The 17,377-nt window shown below is 40.8% G+C and overlaps 1 protein-coding gene across 4 annotated transcripts in view; it reads right to left on the bottom strand.

Moving 5' to 3' along the window:
* Nucleotides 1-17,377, bottom strand: part of SMARCD3 (SWI/SNF related BAF chromatin remodeling complex subunit D3) — a 2,604,506-nt gene that overhangs the window by 548,309 nt on the left and 2,038,820 nt on the right. For all 4 annotated transcript variants that reach the window (XM_069210707.1, XM_069210708.1, XM_069210706.1 and 1 more), the window contains one exon: nt 16,789-16,924. In XM_069210707.1, coding sequence (XP_069066808.1) covers nt 16,789-16,924 — 136 coding nt within the window. The remainder of the gene's footprint in view (nt 1-16,788; nt 16,925-17,377) is intronic.

Here is a 17,377-nt window from a genome sequence, read left to right as displayed (position 1 = left end):
CACTGAACACGTGTGATGAGACTTTCAAATATCTACATTTTTGGGCTGAGTGAGAGACTGTCTCAGGTGTCTGGATCAGGCATGTGTAATTGCCACTTTTGTACTCCTGTTGGCCTCTGTGGATGGTAATGTATGATGTAACATCCTACCCTCTGTGCATACATTTGTGATGTTTTTTTTTGTGTCATGATTGTTATATCACTATTGCTCAATGAGACGACATTCTTCTTCAGCAATTTCGTAGTAAAGGTGGGCAGAAATGAATAGGCCAAAGCATGATGTGGTGTTTGTTATCTGTGTTTATTTACAAATGTGCAATAAGTGTTGATATAAGAAATTATGAAAAAAAATTATTTACAAGCTGTTGTCGCCTACGCACTCCTGCTGCCGTGTTTGGTTGTTCCCCCTCCTGTTGCAGGCCAGCATCCTCCTCTTCGTCATCTTCAGGCATGTCTGGGTTTGGTTCAAGGAGGGGAATGTTCCTTTTTACACAAATGTTGTGCAATATGGCACAAGTGAGTATGATCTTACAGACCATCTCTGGGGAATAGAGTAGGCTACCGCCAGTGATGTCAAGGCAGCGGAACCTTGACTTTAGGATCCCAAAGGTCCGCTCAACAATGCTACGTGTCCTCTTATGGGCGTCGTTGTATGCCCGCTCTGCAGCAGTAGTGGGGTTCCCAAATGGTGTCATTAACCAAGGCTGGATGCCATACCCCAGATCAGCTGAAATAGAAACACAGAATGGGATCAATTAGATGTAGAAAGCACTCTTGTACAGACCTTTGATTGCAGTAGTTGTCTTGTGTTGTCTGTGACTCTTTTGTGTACTAATGTGACAACCTATACTTGTAGGGTAAAAGTTTTGCATTGAGTTTTTTCGTTGGCTGAGCAAGTGTTTGTTAGCTAGCCGATTTTCAGCAGTCTGTATTTTTATTTTCATAACAGTGTGCCCTCCCTTGACTTGTGACTTGTGATACAGGTGTCTGTGTGTCTTCACTGGGGGTGAGATGATAGTTCCATGCAGAGTTAACACATGAAAGTGTAGTTAAGACGTTCATATGAAAGTACCCTGGACATCCCATACCTTAAGACTTATGCAATGTATTTATGTACAGGTTATTGTGACACTTCCAATTTGCAAGGTGACATTAAGGCAACCACACTCATTAATGTCTTCACATTCAGCTGTGGAGTACATTCCAATGTGTGACAGGTTCAATGGTGACTTCAGAAACATGGCTAGTGATGTGAGGACCTCAGCGTGTTCCTGGCTAGGTGTTGCTATTGTGGTGTATGTGTTGTTTGTCCTAGAGGGTTGCTGTGCAGTGTGTATATAAGTTGGATTTTTGTCCTTACCAACAAGTAGTCCATTGCCATACCGTCCATCCTGGAAGTGTTGGTTGATGGTAGAGTGACGGAAGATGAATGCGTCATGTACACTCCCAGGATATTTAGCCACAATGTTGCTGATCAATCCTTGGTGATCGACTATGGCCTGCACATTGATTGAATGTGTGTGCTTCCTGTTGCGGTAGAGGTGTTCTGTTGCAGCAGGTGGCACAAGGCGTACGTGTGTGCAGTCGATTGCACCAAGGACGTGTGGGAAGCCACTGATGGCGTAGAACCCGTTTTGTTTCCTGCTGCTTCTGCAGTGTGTTAGGGAAGCAGATGTGAAGGGGTGTCAGGCAAATGATGGCATCCAGTACTTTTGGCAGGAATGCAGAGAATGATGGTTGTGATATTCCACCAACCAGGGCACCAGTTGTCTGAAACGAGCCACTTGCCAGCAGGTGAAGTACGGCAAGCAGCTTTGTTTCTGTTGGGATGGTGTGGGGTGTCACCAAGGTGGGGGCCAACTGCTGTTCAATATTTCTCAGCAGCTGCTGAATGGCCTGCCAGTTCAACCGGTACCTCTGGATGATGTTGTGTTCCCTGAGGCCATGCAGGGTTGTTCTTGGGCGGAATATCCTCTCCTGCCTTCTGCGCTGCCTTTGGGGTCCCTGCTGCTGTTGTTGTAGCTGCTGTTGTTGCTGCAGGGCTCTGCGTCGACGTGCACGCTGTATGAAAATCACCTCCATGTCTCCCTGTTGCTACTCTGCTGCTCTGCTGCTCTGTTGTTTGTTCTGTGTGTTCTGATTAAATACAGGTGTGTTTGCCCCATTTTAACGCCTGCCCTGACCCAGGCGTTAAATTTTGACGCAAATCGGGCTTTGTGTAATTTTTTTGCGCCGCCTCCCGGCCGAGAGTCATTTTTGCCCGGAAGCATAAATACGGCACACGGCTGTGTGCGTCGTTTTTTGGACGGGAACGCCTACCCTGCATATCATTAACGCAGGGCGGGTTGCCGCATCCAGAAAATGGCGCACATTGCGGATTTTTCCCTTGCGCGGACTCGGGCGTCAGGGTTTAAATATGGGGCAACGTTTGCGCTGATTGTGCGTCAAAATTTTTGACGCACATTCTGCGCAAACGGAGTATAAATATGCCCCATAGTAACACCCCAGCAGACATCCGAGGAAAAAGGAATACATCAAGATAGCCTGTAAAGATAGATAACAATAAGGAGAATTCAGGGGATAAAATGAGTGAGAATTTTAGGAATTATAGGGTCAGAAATTGTACCTGGAGTTCCAAAAGGAGAAACGGGAGCCAGGGGCTCCTGTAATTGCCTGTGTACGAGATCACCATAGGGCAGGCAACGGCCAAGACAGACTGGACGGGGCTGTAGGATTAATATCAGCAATGACAGCCTGTCTGCCAAAACAGATGAGCAATGATGAAAATAATGCCTTTTAGGCACAGTTGCTCTGACACCAGTGGGAGGAGATGGAGTCCTAATAAAGGTGCACCGGCGAGCAGTCGGAGAAACAAGCGAAGACTGAAAACCTAGAAAACTGTCACCACCATGTTGAGGAAGTAAAGGAAGTGGGAAATGGAAAATGGAGTGCAACCGGCCCGAGAGATGTAGCCGTATTGAAGAGAGTTCAGAAAGAAAGTGTCGCCCTGGTATACAATCCAAACAGAAATATGTAGCAGCCATATTGGAAATAGATTTAGAAATGGGAAAGAGGACAGAAAGTAGGCCCCAGGAGAGAACAGCAATAAGGAAGAAGGATAGAAACAGCTCACTGATACAGCAGATAACAGAAGATTAATAAAAAACGTATTCAGTTGTTTGCATACTAAGTAACCCATGCACAAAAGTGTAGAAACATGTTTGCTAGGTCATGACGACAGAGAAAATATAGGGGACAGGTCAGTCTTTTTTTCAAAAGAAAGTACTGGTCAAAATAAACATACTGAAGATTCGATTTTGCTGCGGAACTCCCTATGATTATTAGTCTCTAGATCATGATGCTCAGACTTCATGCTGGTTGAGTCCGGAATTCACTGTAAACAATGAGTATCCATTTCAGTTCCTTTTTGTTCAAAAGTTAATCGAAGTTTCCTCTTCTTTCCAGTACTGATATTGTGTGGGTCACCAGCCATTTCAGATCAGTTTCAAAGAGATCGTGGGGCATATTTATACTCCGTTTGCGCCGGAATTGCGTCGTTTTTTTTAATGCAATTCCGACGCAAAACTAACTCCATATTTATACTTTGGCGTTAGACGCGTCTAGCGCCAAAGTCCATGGAGTTTGCGTCATTTTTTTGCGTGGACACCTACTTTGCGTTAATGAGATGCAAGGTAGGCGTTCCCGTCTAAAAAATTGACTCCGAGGCATGTGCGCCGTATTTACACTCCCGGGCAAAATTCACGCCCGGGAGTGGGCGGGTCAAAAAAAATGACGTCCGGCCGCTTTTGCGCCGTTTTTTAGCGCCTGGAAAAGGCAGGCGTTAAGGGACCTGTGGGCTCTCAAAGGAGCCCAGAGGTGCCCTCCCATGCCCCTAGGAACACCCCCTGTCACCCTTGCCCACCCCAGGAGGACACCCAAGGCTGGAGGGACCCATCCCAGGGACATTAAGGTAAGTTCAGGTAAGTCATTTAAAAAAAAAAAAAATTGTGGCATAGGGGGGCCTGATTTGTGCCCCCCTACATGCCACTATGCCCAATGGCCATGCCCAGGGGACAGAAGTCCCCTGGGCATGGCCATTGGGCAAGGGGGCATGACTCCTGTCTTTGCTAAGACAGGAGTCATTTCTATGGGGGTTGAGAGTCGTAAAAAATGGCGCAAATCGGGTTGAGGTGAAAAATTTGCCTCAGCCTGACTTGCCCCATTTTTTGGCGCCCACGCTCCTTATCCCCCTACGCCGGCGCTGCCTGGTGTACGTAGTTTTTTTCCACGCACACCAGGCAGCGCCGGCGGCTAACGCCGGCTAACGTCATTGATTAAATACGGCGCCCGCATGGTGCTTCAGAATGGCGTTAGCCGGCGCTAATTTTTTTGACGCAAAACTGCGTTAGCGCAGTTTTCCGTCAAAAAGTATAAATATGGCCCCAGATTGCTTACAGTGAGAAACAACAGGGGAGCGATGACTCTGCAACTGACCCTACACCAACTCGGAGAGATTCTGATTATTACGGTTTCCATAGTATGGCCAATGTAAAGTAGGGAGCATGGGCACAGTAAGCTATATATAACATGAATGGTATTGCAATTGGAGAACATTTGTAATTGTGCCCTAATACTGTTGTGGGTAAACAACTTTGTTTCAATGATAAGTTGACAGACGCTGCAAACACCACATTTATAATAATCATTGGCGGGGATACCCTAATGATTGGTGAGAGTCAGCATAAGGTTCATAGTGGATATAGCATCGCAAACCAAATGATCTTTGAGATTTTTGCCATTTTTATAGGCAGACATCAGAGCACCCAATCCAAGGTCCCCTGCAGCAAGCACTTTCCACTGTTCTAAATGCTTTTGGAGATCACATCGGAAACTGGTGAGAATGTGGTAAAACACACTATTCTCTCAGCTGTGTTTTTTGTGTGAGGAGTAAGTAGAGTTTCTTTTGGAAAGTACCAGGCTAGTCTGACTCAACGTTTGACCAACTCTTTAGGATAACCACGTTCTTACACTTGATGCACAACAATTGTCTCAAGGGTAGTGAGTCTCGAAAATACCAAGTTTTGAAAGCAATAGTATGTCAGAACTGTGTTCCTTTCAGTCCATTTGTGTTAAAGGTGGTGTATTGGAAAATGTATTAAGAGGGAGTGTGAACCTTACCAAGTAAGAAAAATATAATCAATGTATGATTTCTAAAAAAGTGAGGTTGTTTCTAAAGGGGTTCAAGTTGGTGAGAATGATGTTCCTCACTATATCATCCATGTGTAAAATGGCAAAATTGGGAGCAAAAACATTCACAAGTAAGAACCATTTATTTGTAGAAAAAATTAATTACCAAATTGAAAGAAGTTTCTTTCAAAACAAGATTGAGTAAAGAAATGATGAATGATGCTGGAACTTGGTTTGGGCTGGGTCATGTATTGAGGACAGAATGCATTACATTAATTCCTTCAGATTGTAGTATGTTTGTATATGATGATTCTATGTCTAATTGGGGATTGAAACTGTCACCGACTAATTATACAGCTGATTTGCCCTTGAGTATATGATCTGTTGTGACGGGCTGCACTATTCTTGTTATTTTGACATTCAAGATGATCATATGTGCATCACTTATGAAAGAGCACCAAATACATTGTTCTGCACTGGCAAACACTGTGCCAGTTTTTGTTCGTTTAGTTATTTGTCTGATTAAAACGGTCATTTGACTTCATATAATTTCTGCATTTACTAGGGACCACTGTTCCTTGCTCTACCTACTGAGCAGACTAAAGACTGAGCTTTTCCGGAATTATGGCCATCTTAAACAAGGCTTATTAACTTTGAAACAGTGTAGTGCTAGAAGGAGAGTGGCGTGGTTTACCACAAAGTATCAACTGGCAGGTAAACCTTTCCACACAAACCAAAAGCAAATTCTACTACAGGTAAAGCACCCACAATATCATGGCTCAGAAATGTTCCATTTGCTGATATCTGCAAAGCAGCAGCTTTGAAATCAGTAAATACATTTACTACATATTACTGCCTGGACTCAGACACTTAAGCTGGGTGAGGTTGACGCAGAAAACACTTTGAAACCTATACATCCCTTTATACTATGGGGAATCCATTGATTACACTTTGATTACCAATGAAGAGCCTATGATGCAGAAGAAAAGGTTACTTATTAATTATTTCTATCAATGAAGATATAAGGATGCAGAAGATTAATTTTATGGCTTAATAACTTTGATCCAGCTCCTTCCAATTTGAACGCCTGTAAACAACAGAAGATGACAACACTTAATATATGTTGAATCTATGCATTGCACTGTTACACTTGCGATAAATATTACTGAGCATTACTTGTTTTCAGCATGACAGAAATTTGCTGTGCGGAAAGCCAATGTCCCAGCGGGCCCAAAAGTCAAACTAGCACACACATATACAGGCCACTATTTCTGTTCATTGTAATGCCTGCAAATAGAGAACAAATCAACAAATTCACATCGGCAAAGCTCACATCTGGGAGGACCAAACTGTCAGACCAATTGCTTACTAAGGGAAGCCAGAACTGATTTTGAAGTTTCAAACCAGATATAATCTAACATTAACAAACATGAAAATAAACAAATCAGCATAACCGGCATGAGCAAAACCCTTGCCAGCCCAACTGTTACACCCACCACAAACACACAAGCCACAAGTTTTGATGAGTTCATAAATCAAACCTTCTCCACTGTTTGTGAATATCAAACAAAACAAATCACTAGTGGATCACTTGGACTGAATAGTGGATGCTTACTGTTACCCAATTCAGTGGTTCTCATGTTCACGCCTGGGAGGATGCAAGATTTAGTGGACCCTCGAGGGTTTGTCATTTCCTTCTGATATGCACCAGGGAACCTTCTGATATGCACCAGGGAACAGCAAGGACAGACAATATATGGTAACTGACAAATGTTAACTTTCAGCTATTAATGATAGATGCAAGTGACCTGGGCACATGTGGAAAAAAATAAAATTAGTGGGAGACTCTAGGATTATATGTTGTGGGCAATTCAATTAAAAAAAAATGTGTTGGATGAAACATTCCCTTTAAGTTTGATACATGTGCAAATTGAAGTTACAGCATAAAACTATAAAATGACATGACATGTACATATTAAGGTACTATTGGATGCTCATTCACATCTTTATCTCGCTGCTCTCTCACCTTTATCACTAGAAAGTAGCATCTCCTGTCACTGACTATAAAACTGAGGCTCTCATTAGACTATCACCCTATAGTCATCATGCACTTTGATGCTCTTGCTTCAGGCCCTCCTTCTGTATACAACCTATCCATCTCTGAAATCACTGTGCCTGCCAGATTAGAGATAGTCCTAGTTATACCTTTGAAAGAGAAACCACCAGTGGGTCCTAAAATTCTCAGCAATTTTAGACCAATATCTCTGCTCCTGTTTTCATCCCAAACCCTCAAAAATGAAATCAATAGACAAATATGCATTTGATGATGCCTATTCTATATTAGATCCTTCAGAGATAGGCTTTCATCCCTGGCAGGGACTAAATTAGCTTTTCAGTCTGTTTCTGAGGATAGTGTAAATATTCTCTATCAGGAACGAAGAACTGGTCACATTCAGAGCTGGTTTCGACACACTGACCATACTCTACATTGATTAACCCACCCTTTTCCTTAGGGATTGGAGACAAAGCTCTGAAATTAATCAAATTTTTTCTTAGTAATGGAACCCATGCTGTTAGTCTTCTTCCCTTCTGTTCTTAACCAAAAACTTTGATCTGCTGGATGCCTCAGAGCTCCTCCCCTCCTCGCTTAGCTGCCACCCTCTTCTCTATATGATCCCTTTAGCCACTCTCATTTTTGGTTTTAGTTTTATCCTCTGGCCTTACTCAGATAATACACAGATCACTACTCATTTTAACGATGACCAGGGGCACACCCAGGGGAACATTTGCACTTCTCTATCAGCTGTCACATCCCATATTAGGAAGAATTCCCTCAAACAAAATGATAACAAAACACAGGTCTTAATCCTATGAGGCTCTTTATTCCTTGGACCCCTGACTTGCGACCATCAGAACTTGGAATCATTCCAATCCCGATCAGAGAACAATAGAAACATATTATTTTTGATCATACTTTCTGATTGAAACAGCAGATTAAAAAACTTTTATCATTTTGTACTATCTTTGGTTACTCTGAAAGGTCCTGCCTCTACTTCAACTGGACTGCTGTAAAAATGATGTCCAAGCTATCATTCTTTCCAGAATTGCTTATAGGAACTTTTCATATCAAGGTCTTCCCAAATATCTATGGACACATCTAAGGTGAAACAGAAACGTAGGCCCAGATTTACTATATAGTCACAGAATGCAGCGCAGCAGCCAAAAAAGCTCTGCTGCGTTATGTGACAGGGAGGGAGCAGGGGAGCACCATACTGACAGAGATATGGCACTCTCCTCCCTGCTTCCTACCATCAATGCTGATTTTAACTGCCGTGCACCACACACACACACACACACACACCCCTTTGCAACATAGTGCAAGGGAGTGTGCATGAGTCTAGCATAGGTTTTGTGCTGGAAATTTACTCTTCCAATACAAAATATTATACTTTGACACACTTAAAAAATTTCCCTACTTTGCTTGTGTGATGCACTGTGCAGCACGCATGCAAAGTCGCCCATGTACCATCCATGTAACGCGCTCTTGACGCTAAGTAACGCAAAGGAGTGCTCAGCACTGCACTGCATTACTTTTATGGTACTTTCCAACACAAAACAAGTTCTGCACTGAAAAGTATATTAGGAAGAAAAATCATGTGCAGGTTGGTGTCAATTTTGCGATGCTAATCCAGCGTAAATCTACTCCTTAGTTGCTACTTGGCTTATCTACATGCATCTCTGGCTATCTTACTGCTATACATTGGTTTCTTGTGTCCAAACACCTCTATTTTTAAATCCTATGCTTTATTTACCTTTGTGCCCTTCACAGAATGGCCCCACTGTAGTATGATGGAACCATCCATGCCATTACCATGCATGCCTTTACAATGCAGTCATTACAAGATATGAGTCTTTACCACACAAGCTTTTACCACGCTTATGCCTTTACCACGCATGCCTTCACAACAAAACGTTTGTTGCAAAGGCATGGATGGTAAAGGCTTATGCTTGGCAAACGTTTAAGAGGTATGCATAATCCATATATATGTTTGTGTGTGTATATGTATATATATATATATATATATATATACACATATATACACACATGCATAAATAAATGTATTTAATGTATTTATGCGTTTGTATATATATATATGTATATATATATATATACATACATATCTACACATACACACACACATATATCATATCATATATTATATCATATATATATATTTATATATATTTTTTTGACTGAAAAAAACAAAACGTTATTGTTAGGCTCCCTAGGCTCACTATTTAAAAGGAACAAAACCGTAGAAAATCACCTGTTATAGTTAGCGTTATCTCAAGTAACTATAACTTGTGCGCTAATGTCTCTATAACTTATGCCATTGCTATGTACTGCTAATTACCCCACAAATTACGGCGCTCATGACATCATTTTGAGGAAAAAACTGTGCATGGCGGGGACGCGAGTTATAGTTACCTTAGGGCACGAGATGAATTTCTATGGTTTTGTACGTTTAAAATGTAAGGCTAACTACAAAGTCCATGTAACCTTTGTTTTCTTCAGTGAGTTTCTATGTTTTTTTTAACTCTATTTCCTAACTATAACGTCCCTGTAAACTTTGTTTTTCCAGTGAAAATACATATATATAGTGTTTTTTTTGTTTTTTTTACGTTTCACAAAATCCGCAGATTTACATGGAGCCCTGCGGATGTATCCGTGGATCTCAGAAACAGTAAAAAAAAAAAAAAGACATTTTAAGGCATTTGAAGCTCATTTTTACTTATTTACTACAAGTATATAACGCCGAGAGAGTGAAGGAACCTCTACCCTGACCCCATCATCTACATTCAGCCAAGATTTCAGCCCCGGGGACCACTTCCCAATTAAATTAAATGGCACCAATCAGATGTTCCCTGTGGCGCGTAGATCCGTGGTGGATCCACAGGCAATCCGCAGCGCTAGAAATCACGACTTTATTTGGCCTTAAATTACTCCAAAACTACTAAACAGATTTACAGCAAACCACCAAAAGCACAAACTGCGAAACAGGATCTAGCATCCTAACAAATATGGTGTAATTCTGTTCAGTGGTTTGGGCTGAAGGCGTGTCTAAAGGTTCTATGGAAAAAGGAATGGGAAAAACATGTTTAGGGACCCCACTCCTTTTTTGGGCCTCCACTTGTCAGATCACCCCAAAACTTTCAAAACAGCAGCTGAACTGATCAAAGTATAAGTTTTGAAAATTTTGTGAAGATTTGTCAAGTAGCAACCGCCACTAGGAGATATATATATATCAATATATATATCCTTTCAATCACGCTTGTGGGACCCCCGCTCCCATAGAGTGTTGGAGTACATGGCCAGACGAGCACACTGGTCCAACACATTAACAGTCCAAAATTAGCAGCACTCACTCAGGCGTAGATCGGATTATCAAGAAAAGATTTTATTCTCCGTCATGACGCGTTTCAGCCAAACCGACGGCCTTGCTCACATAATCACCCTATTGTGTAAATCGCATACATATACACCACAATTTGTGCTTAAACAGTCAAGACGGACTCAAAATAACAACTATACGTCTTGGATCTTTTCACAGGCGCCATCTTGATATGTATAGCCGTATACTGCGATACAGGGCTAATAATACTTAGTATGTTACATCTCCTGATACAACTACACCTTACTCAGGCAGTAGTGTCACTTCATCTCGTAAAGGCCCATATACATTTATAAATCATGTAAAAAATATCTCAAATAAAACAATAAGATAAAAATAAAGAAAATAAAGAAAATCCCAAAAAACTGCAGATATTTTTGTCACATACACAAAGTGCCATTCATTATATCAGTGTAATTTCTACGAAGTGCAATTATTCTCATTTGTCAGGTGTAATATTGAAAATGCAACTTCTATCTGCATTGATTTCAATCACATCCAAATAATATAGGCCCCCACTGACTTTTCGTAATACAGTGTTCATGTAATAGGATTAATGTCCTTACATAATTTGAATTAATCCCTGAAAGACATAGTTCATCATAATATTAGGCAATCATACCCGATGTAGTTGTTGTTACATAGATCCAACCATTTTCCTACTGCACCTTACTATGAGAAAAAACCCTAAGGAACACATTGATTAGAAAGATATATTAAATAATGAACAACTATTCCCCATAAAAACTACACAAGGCAAAACACTATCCTCTTTGTCCATACTCTACAGTAGTCATCACAACAGCAGTATTGCCAATGAATTTAGCAAAAGTTTTTTTGGCCTTGCTATGTCAGTGATACAGATCAGCACTCAGTCCTTCATCTAGATTGAGTCCACTCGGCATCAGAGTCTGAAGGTCTATGATATATTCTGACTCTCTATTACGCAGTTAAGCAACCCGATTTCCCCCCTGGGGATAATTTTTATCTGTTCTACACCACAGAAACATAGTTAGGTACGATCTTTGAAATGATATTTCTCAAAGTGCTTCGTTACTGGGTACTTATGATCACTGTGTTCTAATGTTTGCATGTGTTCCAGAGCATGTTTTTTAACTGCACATTCTGTGCTCCCTACATCTCTCAAAGGGCACGGGAATTCAAGCACGTAAATTACATATTGTGTACTGCAAGTAAATTGCTTAATAGGACGTGTATATGTACCAATCGTTCTATACTCTTTTTTCTCGTGACTCGATTTGCATGCTTTACAACTACCACATGAAAAAAAAACCTTTGAGCCCAAATTTTACATCAATTTGTTTTGTGGTAATATCACTGTGTACCAAAGCATCACATAATGTTCTAGCTTTACGATACGCAATGCTTGGTCTCTCTTGTACTTTGGTTTCTACAACATTGTTATTTCTCAATATATCCCAGTGTTTAGATGTACTCTCCATCACTATCTCAGCATTGTTATTAAAGGTAAGGATTAATCTTGCTTTCGAATTATCATTAGGTGCCCTTATATTGGAACACAGCATCTTCTCTCTAGATATACCATCCACATTTCTACAGGCTTCATGCAATACCCAATTAGGATATCCTCTGTCTCTAAATCTCCGTATCATCACCTGTTTTCAGCCCTGTAGTGCTGCAATTTCTCTTGGCTCTGAGGAGTTCGCCATAAGGTATACTCCATTTCAAGATTGTGGTATGACCACTCATGGCATGCAGTAGACTGTTACCTGCCATTGGTTTCCTAAAATACGGTTTCTAATTTAACATGCTGAATTTCAACTACAACATCCAGGAACTCAATGTTAGTATTACTAGTAGCAAGAGACAAGGAAGGGTTGTTATCATTATTGTTTAGGAATCTAACAAACTTTTTTATTTCCTCTGTGGAGCCTCTCAAAATGACAACCACACTCCAGGATCTCAGAGTTACAGCATTTTATTCAAAAAGATGGAACTGAAAAACCCAACCTGTTTCCAATCCCACTGAGTCTTGTACACAGTCAGTGAGTCCTTCCTTAATTTCAGTTTACTGTCCTGCGATGAGGCAAACTGGGCAATGAAGTCCACATTAGGAAAAAAACCTTATTCAATAAGGAGGATGGCATTTAGACATTACACTGTTTATAGTTTGCAGCGTGTGAAGTGATTTTGGCCAAAATCCTCACCGTGACAGACATATCAATCATGGCTGTGTGCCCAAGCATACAGAGTGATTGTTATACCTTAACAAACACAGATGAGGTATTGTGTACTCATATCCACATTTGAGTGTGCTAATTGTCGTAAGGTATAGACAGAAAACTGTTGGTTTGCGAGTGAACATAACATCGCAGGTAAATTACGGGCTAAGTGCCCAGATATATAATCCCCATGACAAGATTTTCATATAATGAACATGGCAAGATTAATAAGGACAAACAATCCACGTGGGGAAAAACATAACCAACATGACTAAACACAAACAAAATAAAGTTTCGGGATAAATGCCCCCACATAAAATGTCCTCATGGGTGCTCCCATCATTTACGGAGTAAAGTGACCCCCTGGCTTGGGCAAAATGACGGAAAAGTCAAGTACCAAGGTTACTAGTGCAGCTCGTAACCACCACATAATCCAACACACTAATGTCGTGCACGTGTAACTCCTCGTCTGCACTGAGTCCAAATGGAGTCTTAGTACATAGTCTTGTCATATTTCGATTCCAGATGGCATAGTTTTAATGTCCGATCCCCTCCTCTCTCATCCTTGGGTACATGTGCAATGTATAGTAGGTCATAGTTCTCCAGTTATTAACACATGTCAGACTGTAATGTTTAGCTACTCCATAGATGGTGTCCTGGTGTTGAACTGCCCTAATATGTTCTCTTTTCTAGGGAGCAGGAGGTACTCCCCATATACTTTAGACCGCACTCACATTCAATGACACACCACAAACTGTGTATTACACATGATTCTGTGGCTGATGATGATTGTTCTGCCTTAATAGTCACAAATCGACTTGACATTCTTGCCAATCCTGTAGGCCTTACAACTGTTGCACCTGATAAAACCATTGCAGTTCAGGTTTAGCCAAGTTTGTGATTTCATAGCTGTGAAATGGCTCCTGACAAGTCTGTCCTTCAGTGAGCCCACCTTCTTATAAGTGACTTGTGGTCGCAATCCAATTTACTTTTAGATGTTGTTGTCGCTATTGAGAAGATTCCAGTGTTTATTAAAGATCTTTACTATGTCTTGGCATTTTTCACTATAGGTTAGATAGAATAAGTCGAATAGTATTGTTTTGTTTCTCAGCAGTGCCATCCCCTCTTGTTGTCCATCAGAGACTGAATGTGCATGTTTGAACTGGCTCTCTTAGCACCACTCTCAATATATGCCCCTGGGTAGCCTCTTTTATAGAATCTTTTCTTAGCAATCTCATGTTGGGTAAGCATGTCTATATCAACCGAGCAATTGGGTCTTGTTTTCAAAATGCCACTGTTCTAATGCCTGTCAGTTAATTGACTGGCGCCTGCATATTCCTTTAAGAAAATAGTGTGCTTTGGAAGTATTTTTCATTCATTGATATATGATACTTAGTGCCCATCCCCGCTATACCAACATAACTCCCATCCCCAAATACCCTTAACAACATGAGACATGTTTTCATACCTATAATAACACATTCCTGAACTACATCAGCATTTACATCTATAATAACTTCACATGAATGAAATCCACATTTCTGAGCAAAAAATATGAGTATCACCATATAATGAAAGGACTCTCATGTACGAACATATAAGTAGTATTTTCTAAACAGGCCTACCAATCTTTCTCAAAATCAAACACTAAGACAAAATGTGAGTTGTTTTTGTCTTTGTTATGCAAAACTGTGTTAAACACGTTCCATGTTTTTTTTTTTTTTATAATAGAACTTCTTCCAGGATTCATTTGGAAACAACGCTTTTATTTCCTGTTTAAAGAGTAGAATATGTTATTTCTTAATTGCTTTCGTTTTGATGCCTCTCTCTTGCTTTCTTGTCGAAACAGAGAAGTGGTGTTGTGTTCCTAACTCCAGTTACTTTTTAGTTGAGGGGTGTACCTCTGCCTATAGCACCTATACCTTAGTGTATTACATCAGTAGGCGGATAGACATGTCATTTGTAGCCATTGTGGTCTTGATTGAGGGGTAGTGGGTGCCTGATTCCCATTGCCAAAAGGAATGACTTGTCATATGAGCATTTTATCTATGAAAAAGATTGTACATAATCAACAGTCTCAAGACACATGCTGGTTCTGGATTCTTTCTTTTTTCAGGGCTTCATGTATCTGCCTAAAACTAATGCACCACTCTCAGAATTTACATTTGTTTTATTTTCACTTCTTTAACAGTTCAAAACCTGACATTCATCTCTATACCTATAATCTCTGTCACGTCTGCACTTTCAGCACCAACTAGACATGCCCTGTATACTTCTGAAAGCTGTTTAATTAACTCTTTATAATCACCAATTAAATCCTATTGTATATAATTATTATATATGATAGGCCATTACCCTAAGAGCTACCAAAGAATGCCTTGGGGGAGAAGTGAGGGGTCTTAGCCAGAACAGTAGTATTTACCATGTGCCAGCATGATCTTGTAGATATTGCAGTTGAGAAATCTATCCTGAGATTACCAACTGCTGCTGCGTATAAACTCTGCCTCTGCATTGTAATTTGTCAATCCCATTATCTGGAGGTGAGCCAGGTACTGAGCCTCTGGTTAATATATTTATATTCTGCTGGTAGTCAGGAAAATAAAATAATCTGTACCTGGCAGGCCCTGGCAAAAATGTTGTCCAGCCAATTTATATTTGCTGCACTTGGGGCCTGATTATTTGCTAGGCAGAGCAATAGCCCGAGTGTGATACTGCTCTGCCCAACCATGGTGGGTCAGATCTTCCAAGACCCAGATTTACTGATTGCGTGGACACCAGACCTATTTTATAGCAAGAAAAGCTGTCTATTAAAATTAAGGGCAGACTGAGTAGAGGCTGCAGAAACACGAACACCTAGGCCCCTTCAACAGCAAGGGTGGGGGTTAAGGACGACCGCCCTCTGCCTGGCACCAATCTTTCCTTCCGCAGATAATCCCCCTTTCACACCCCCATGCAGTGATCTACATATTCCTATTCTATTTCAAACTGTGCAAAGCAAGTGGTAAATGCAAGCAGAAAAGGGCCTGTAAAATGTGCACAGAATAGGGATCTGCGACCATTTCTTTTAGTTTAACTTGGTAAAAGCAAGACTTTGTGTTATTTTCCATTCTGGGTGAAAAACAATTGTTACCTGACAATGTAAACAATGAACTACACCTGTAATTGATAATCCATGTACGCATACACCACCCAGCTCCCATCACGTAATCGGGCCCTTGGCTTGACAGGTGGAGCTCCTGCTGTGTTTTTCAATGTTTCCTTCTTTGTCTGTTTAGTTCTTCAACCAGCGTGAGAAAATATTGATTCGTGGATTGAAAGAAATTACATGCCTTTGCTAGTAAGCACTTTTATGCAGAGGATTCATCAAATTCAAACATTAGATTTGACTACGTTATAGTTTGCATAGAAAACTGGCGGACATGCACAAACTGGATAGGGTTCATCAGATAATTCCTCTGTATTTTCTTCTCATGCACATCATTTTTATTCTGAATATGTTCAGCCTTCTCTGATACAACAACCAACATCAAAATAAAACAATAATATTCAAGTGAAGAAAAATGTGACCCATTTTCATACACCCAGCTTTCAAAGTACAAATGTAGAAGGAAGGTTCAAGATAGCATGTTTCTTATCATTCTACGTAATCTAGTGTACCAATCTTACTTTACTATTCTCTTGCAAATAACTCAGCACCGAAATTAATCTTTGAAGGCGTGTGATACTGTGCAGTGGGAGTAGATATCATTGGGCAGCCTAATTGTCGATATGCTTTAGACGACTGACACTGACAAATTTAAAACATCTTAAAACAGATTTGGAATTTTCAGATTCAATAAGTGGTACTATACAAGATGGGGAGATTCATAACACCAAATAGTTTTAATATCCTTCCATTTTGCTTTTCAGGCTATGATCTCCTGATCCTCATTCCCACCCCTGTACCTTGTTGTCCAGGGCTGTGATCTCCTGCTGGTTGGCGGTTGACAGTAGAAAGCTGCTCATCTGTCCTTTGAGTGGATCCTCTACCTCCACATCTATGTCGTAACAAGCTGTCTTCTTTTGATCATTGGGATCAACACTGTGAACAAAAGAACAGTGACATAATAGAGGTGAACTGCTGGGATTTGTGACACTGCCGCCTTACTTAAGACACGGAGATGAACAGGGCCTGTCCACAATGTGGGCATGCTACAGAAGCTAGGAAGACTACGAAGAACGGAAGGACTCTGCAAGGAATGAAAGCATGGTAGATAGTGTAGGCACTGCACAGGATATCTTACAACAGAGAATGTGGTCACTGTAATTCAAAGGAGCACCACAATGTGTGTCAATGCTGAAAAGGGATCACTACAGAAAAGGATGAACCACGGAACAGAGAAACTGCAATAATGGAGACACTGCACAGAATCTGGCAACTATAATACATTCCACAAAGAGATGCCGAGAGGTGAATAATGTGGATGCTCGTTCAGAAGGCGGCCCTGCAGTAACTCAGGATCTAATATTTTCTGCTACTTAAAGGTACAGTACG

Source organism: Pleurodeles waltl, chromosome 10 (assembly GCF_031143425.1).
Source record: "Pleurodeles waltl isolate 20211129_DDA chromosome 10, aPleWal1.hap1.20221129, whole genome shotgun sequence".
Classification (NCBI taxonomy): domain Eukaryota; kingdom Metazoa; phylum Chordata; class Amphibia; order Caudata; family Salamandridae; genus Pleurodeles; species Pleurodeles waltl.
Note: the sequence above shows the minus strand (reverse complement) of the source record. Positions and strands in the feature narration are given on the sequence as shown.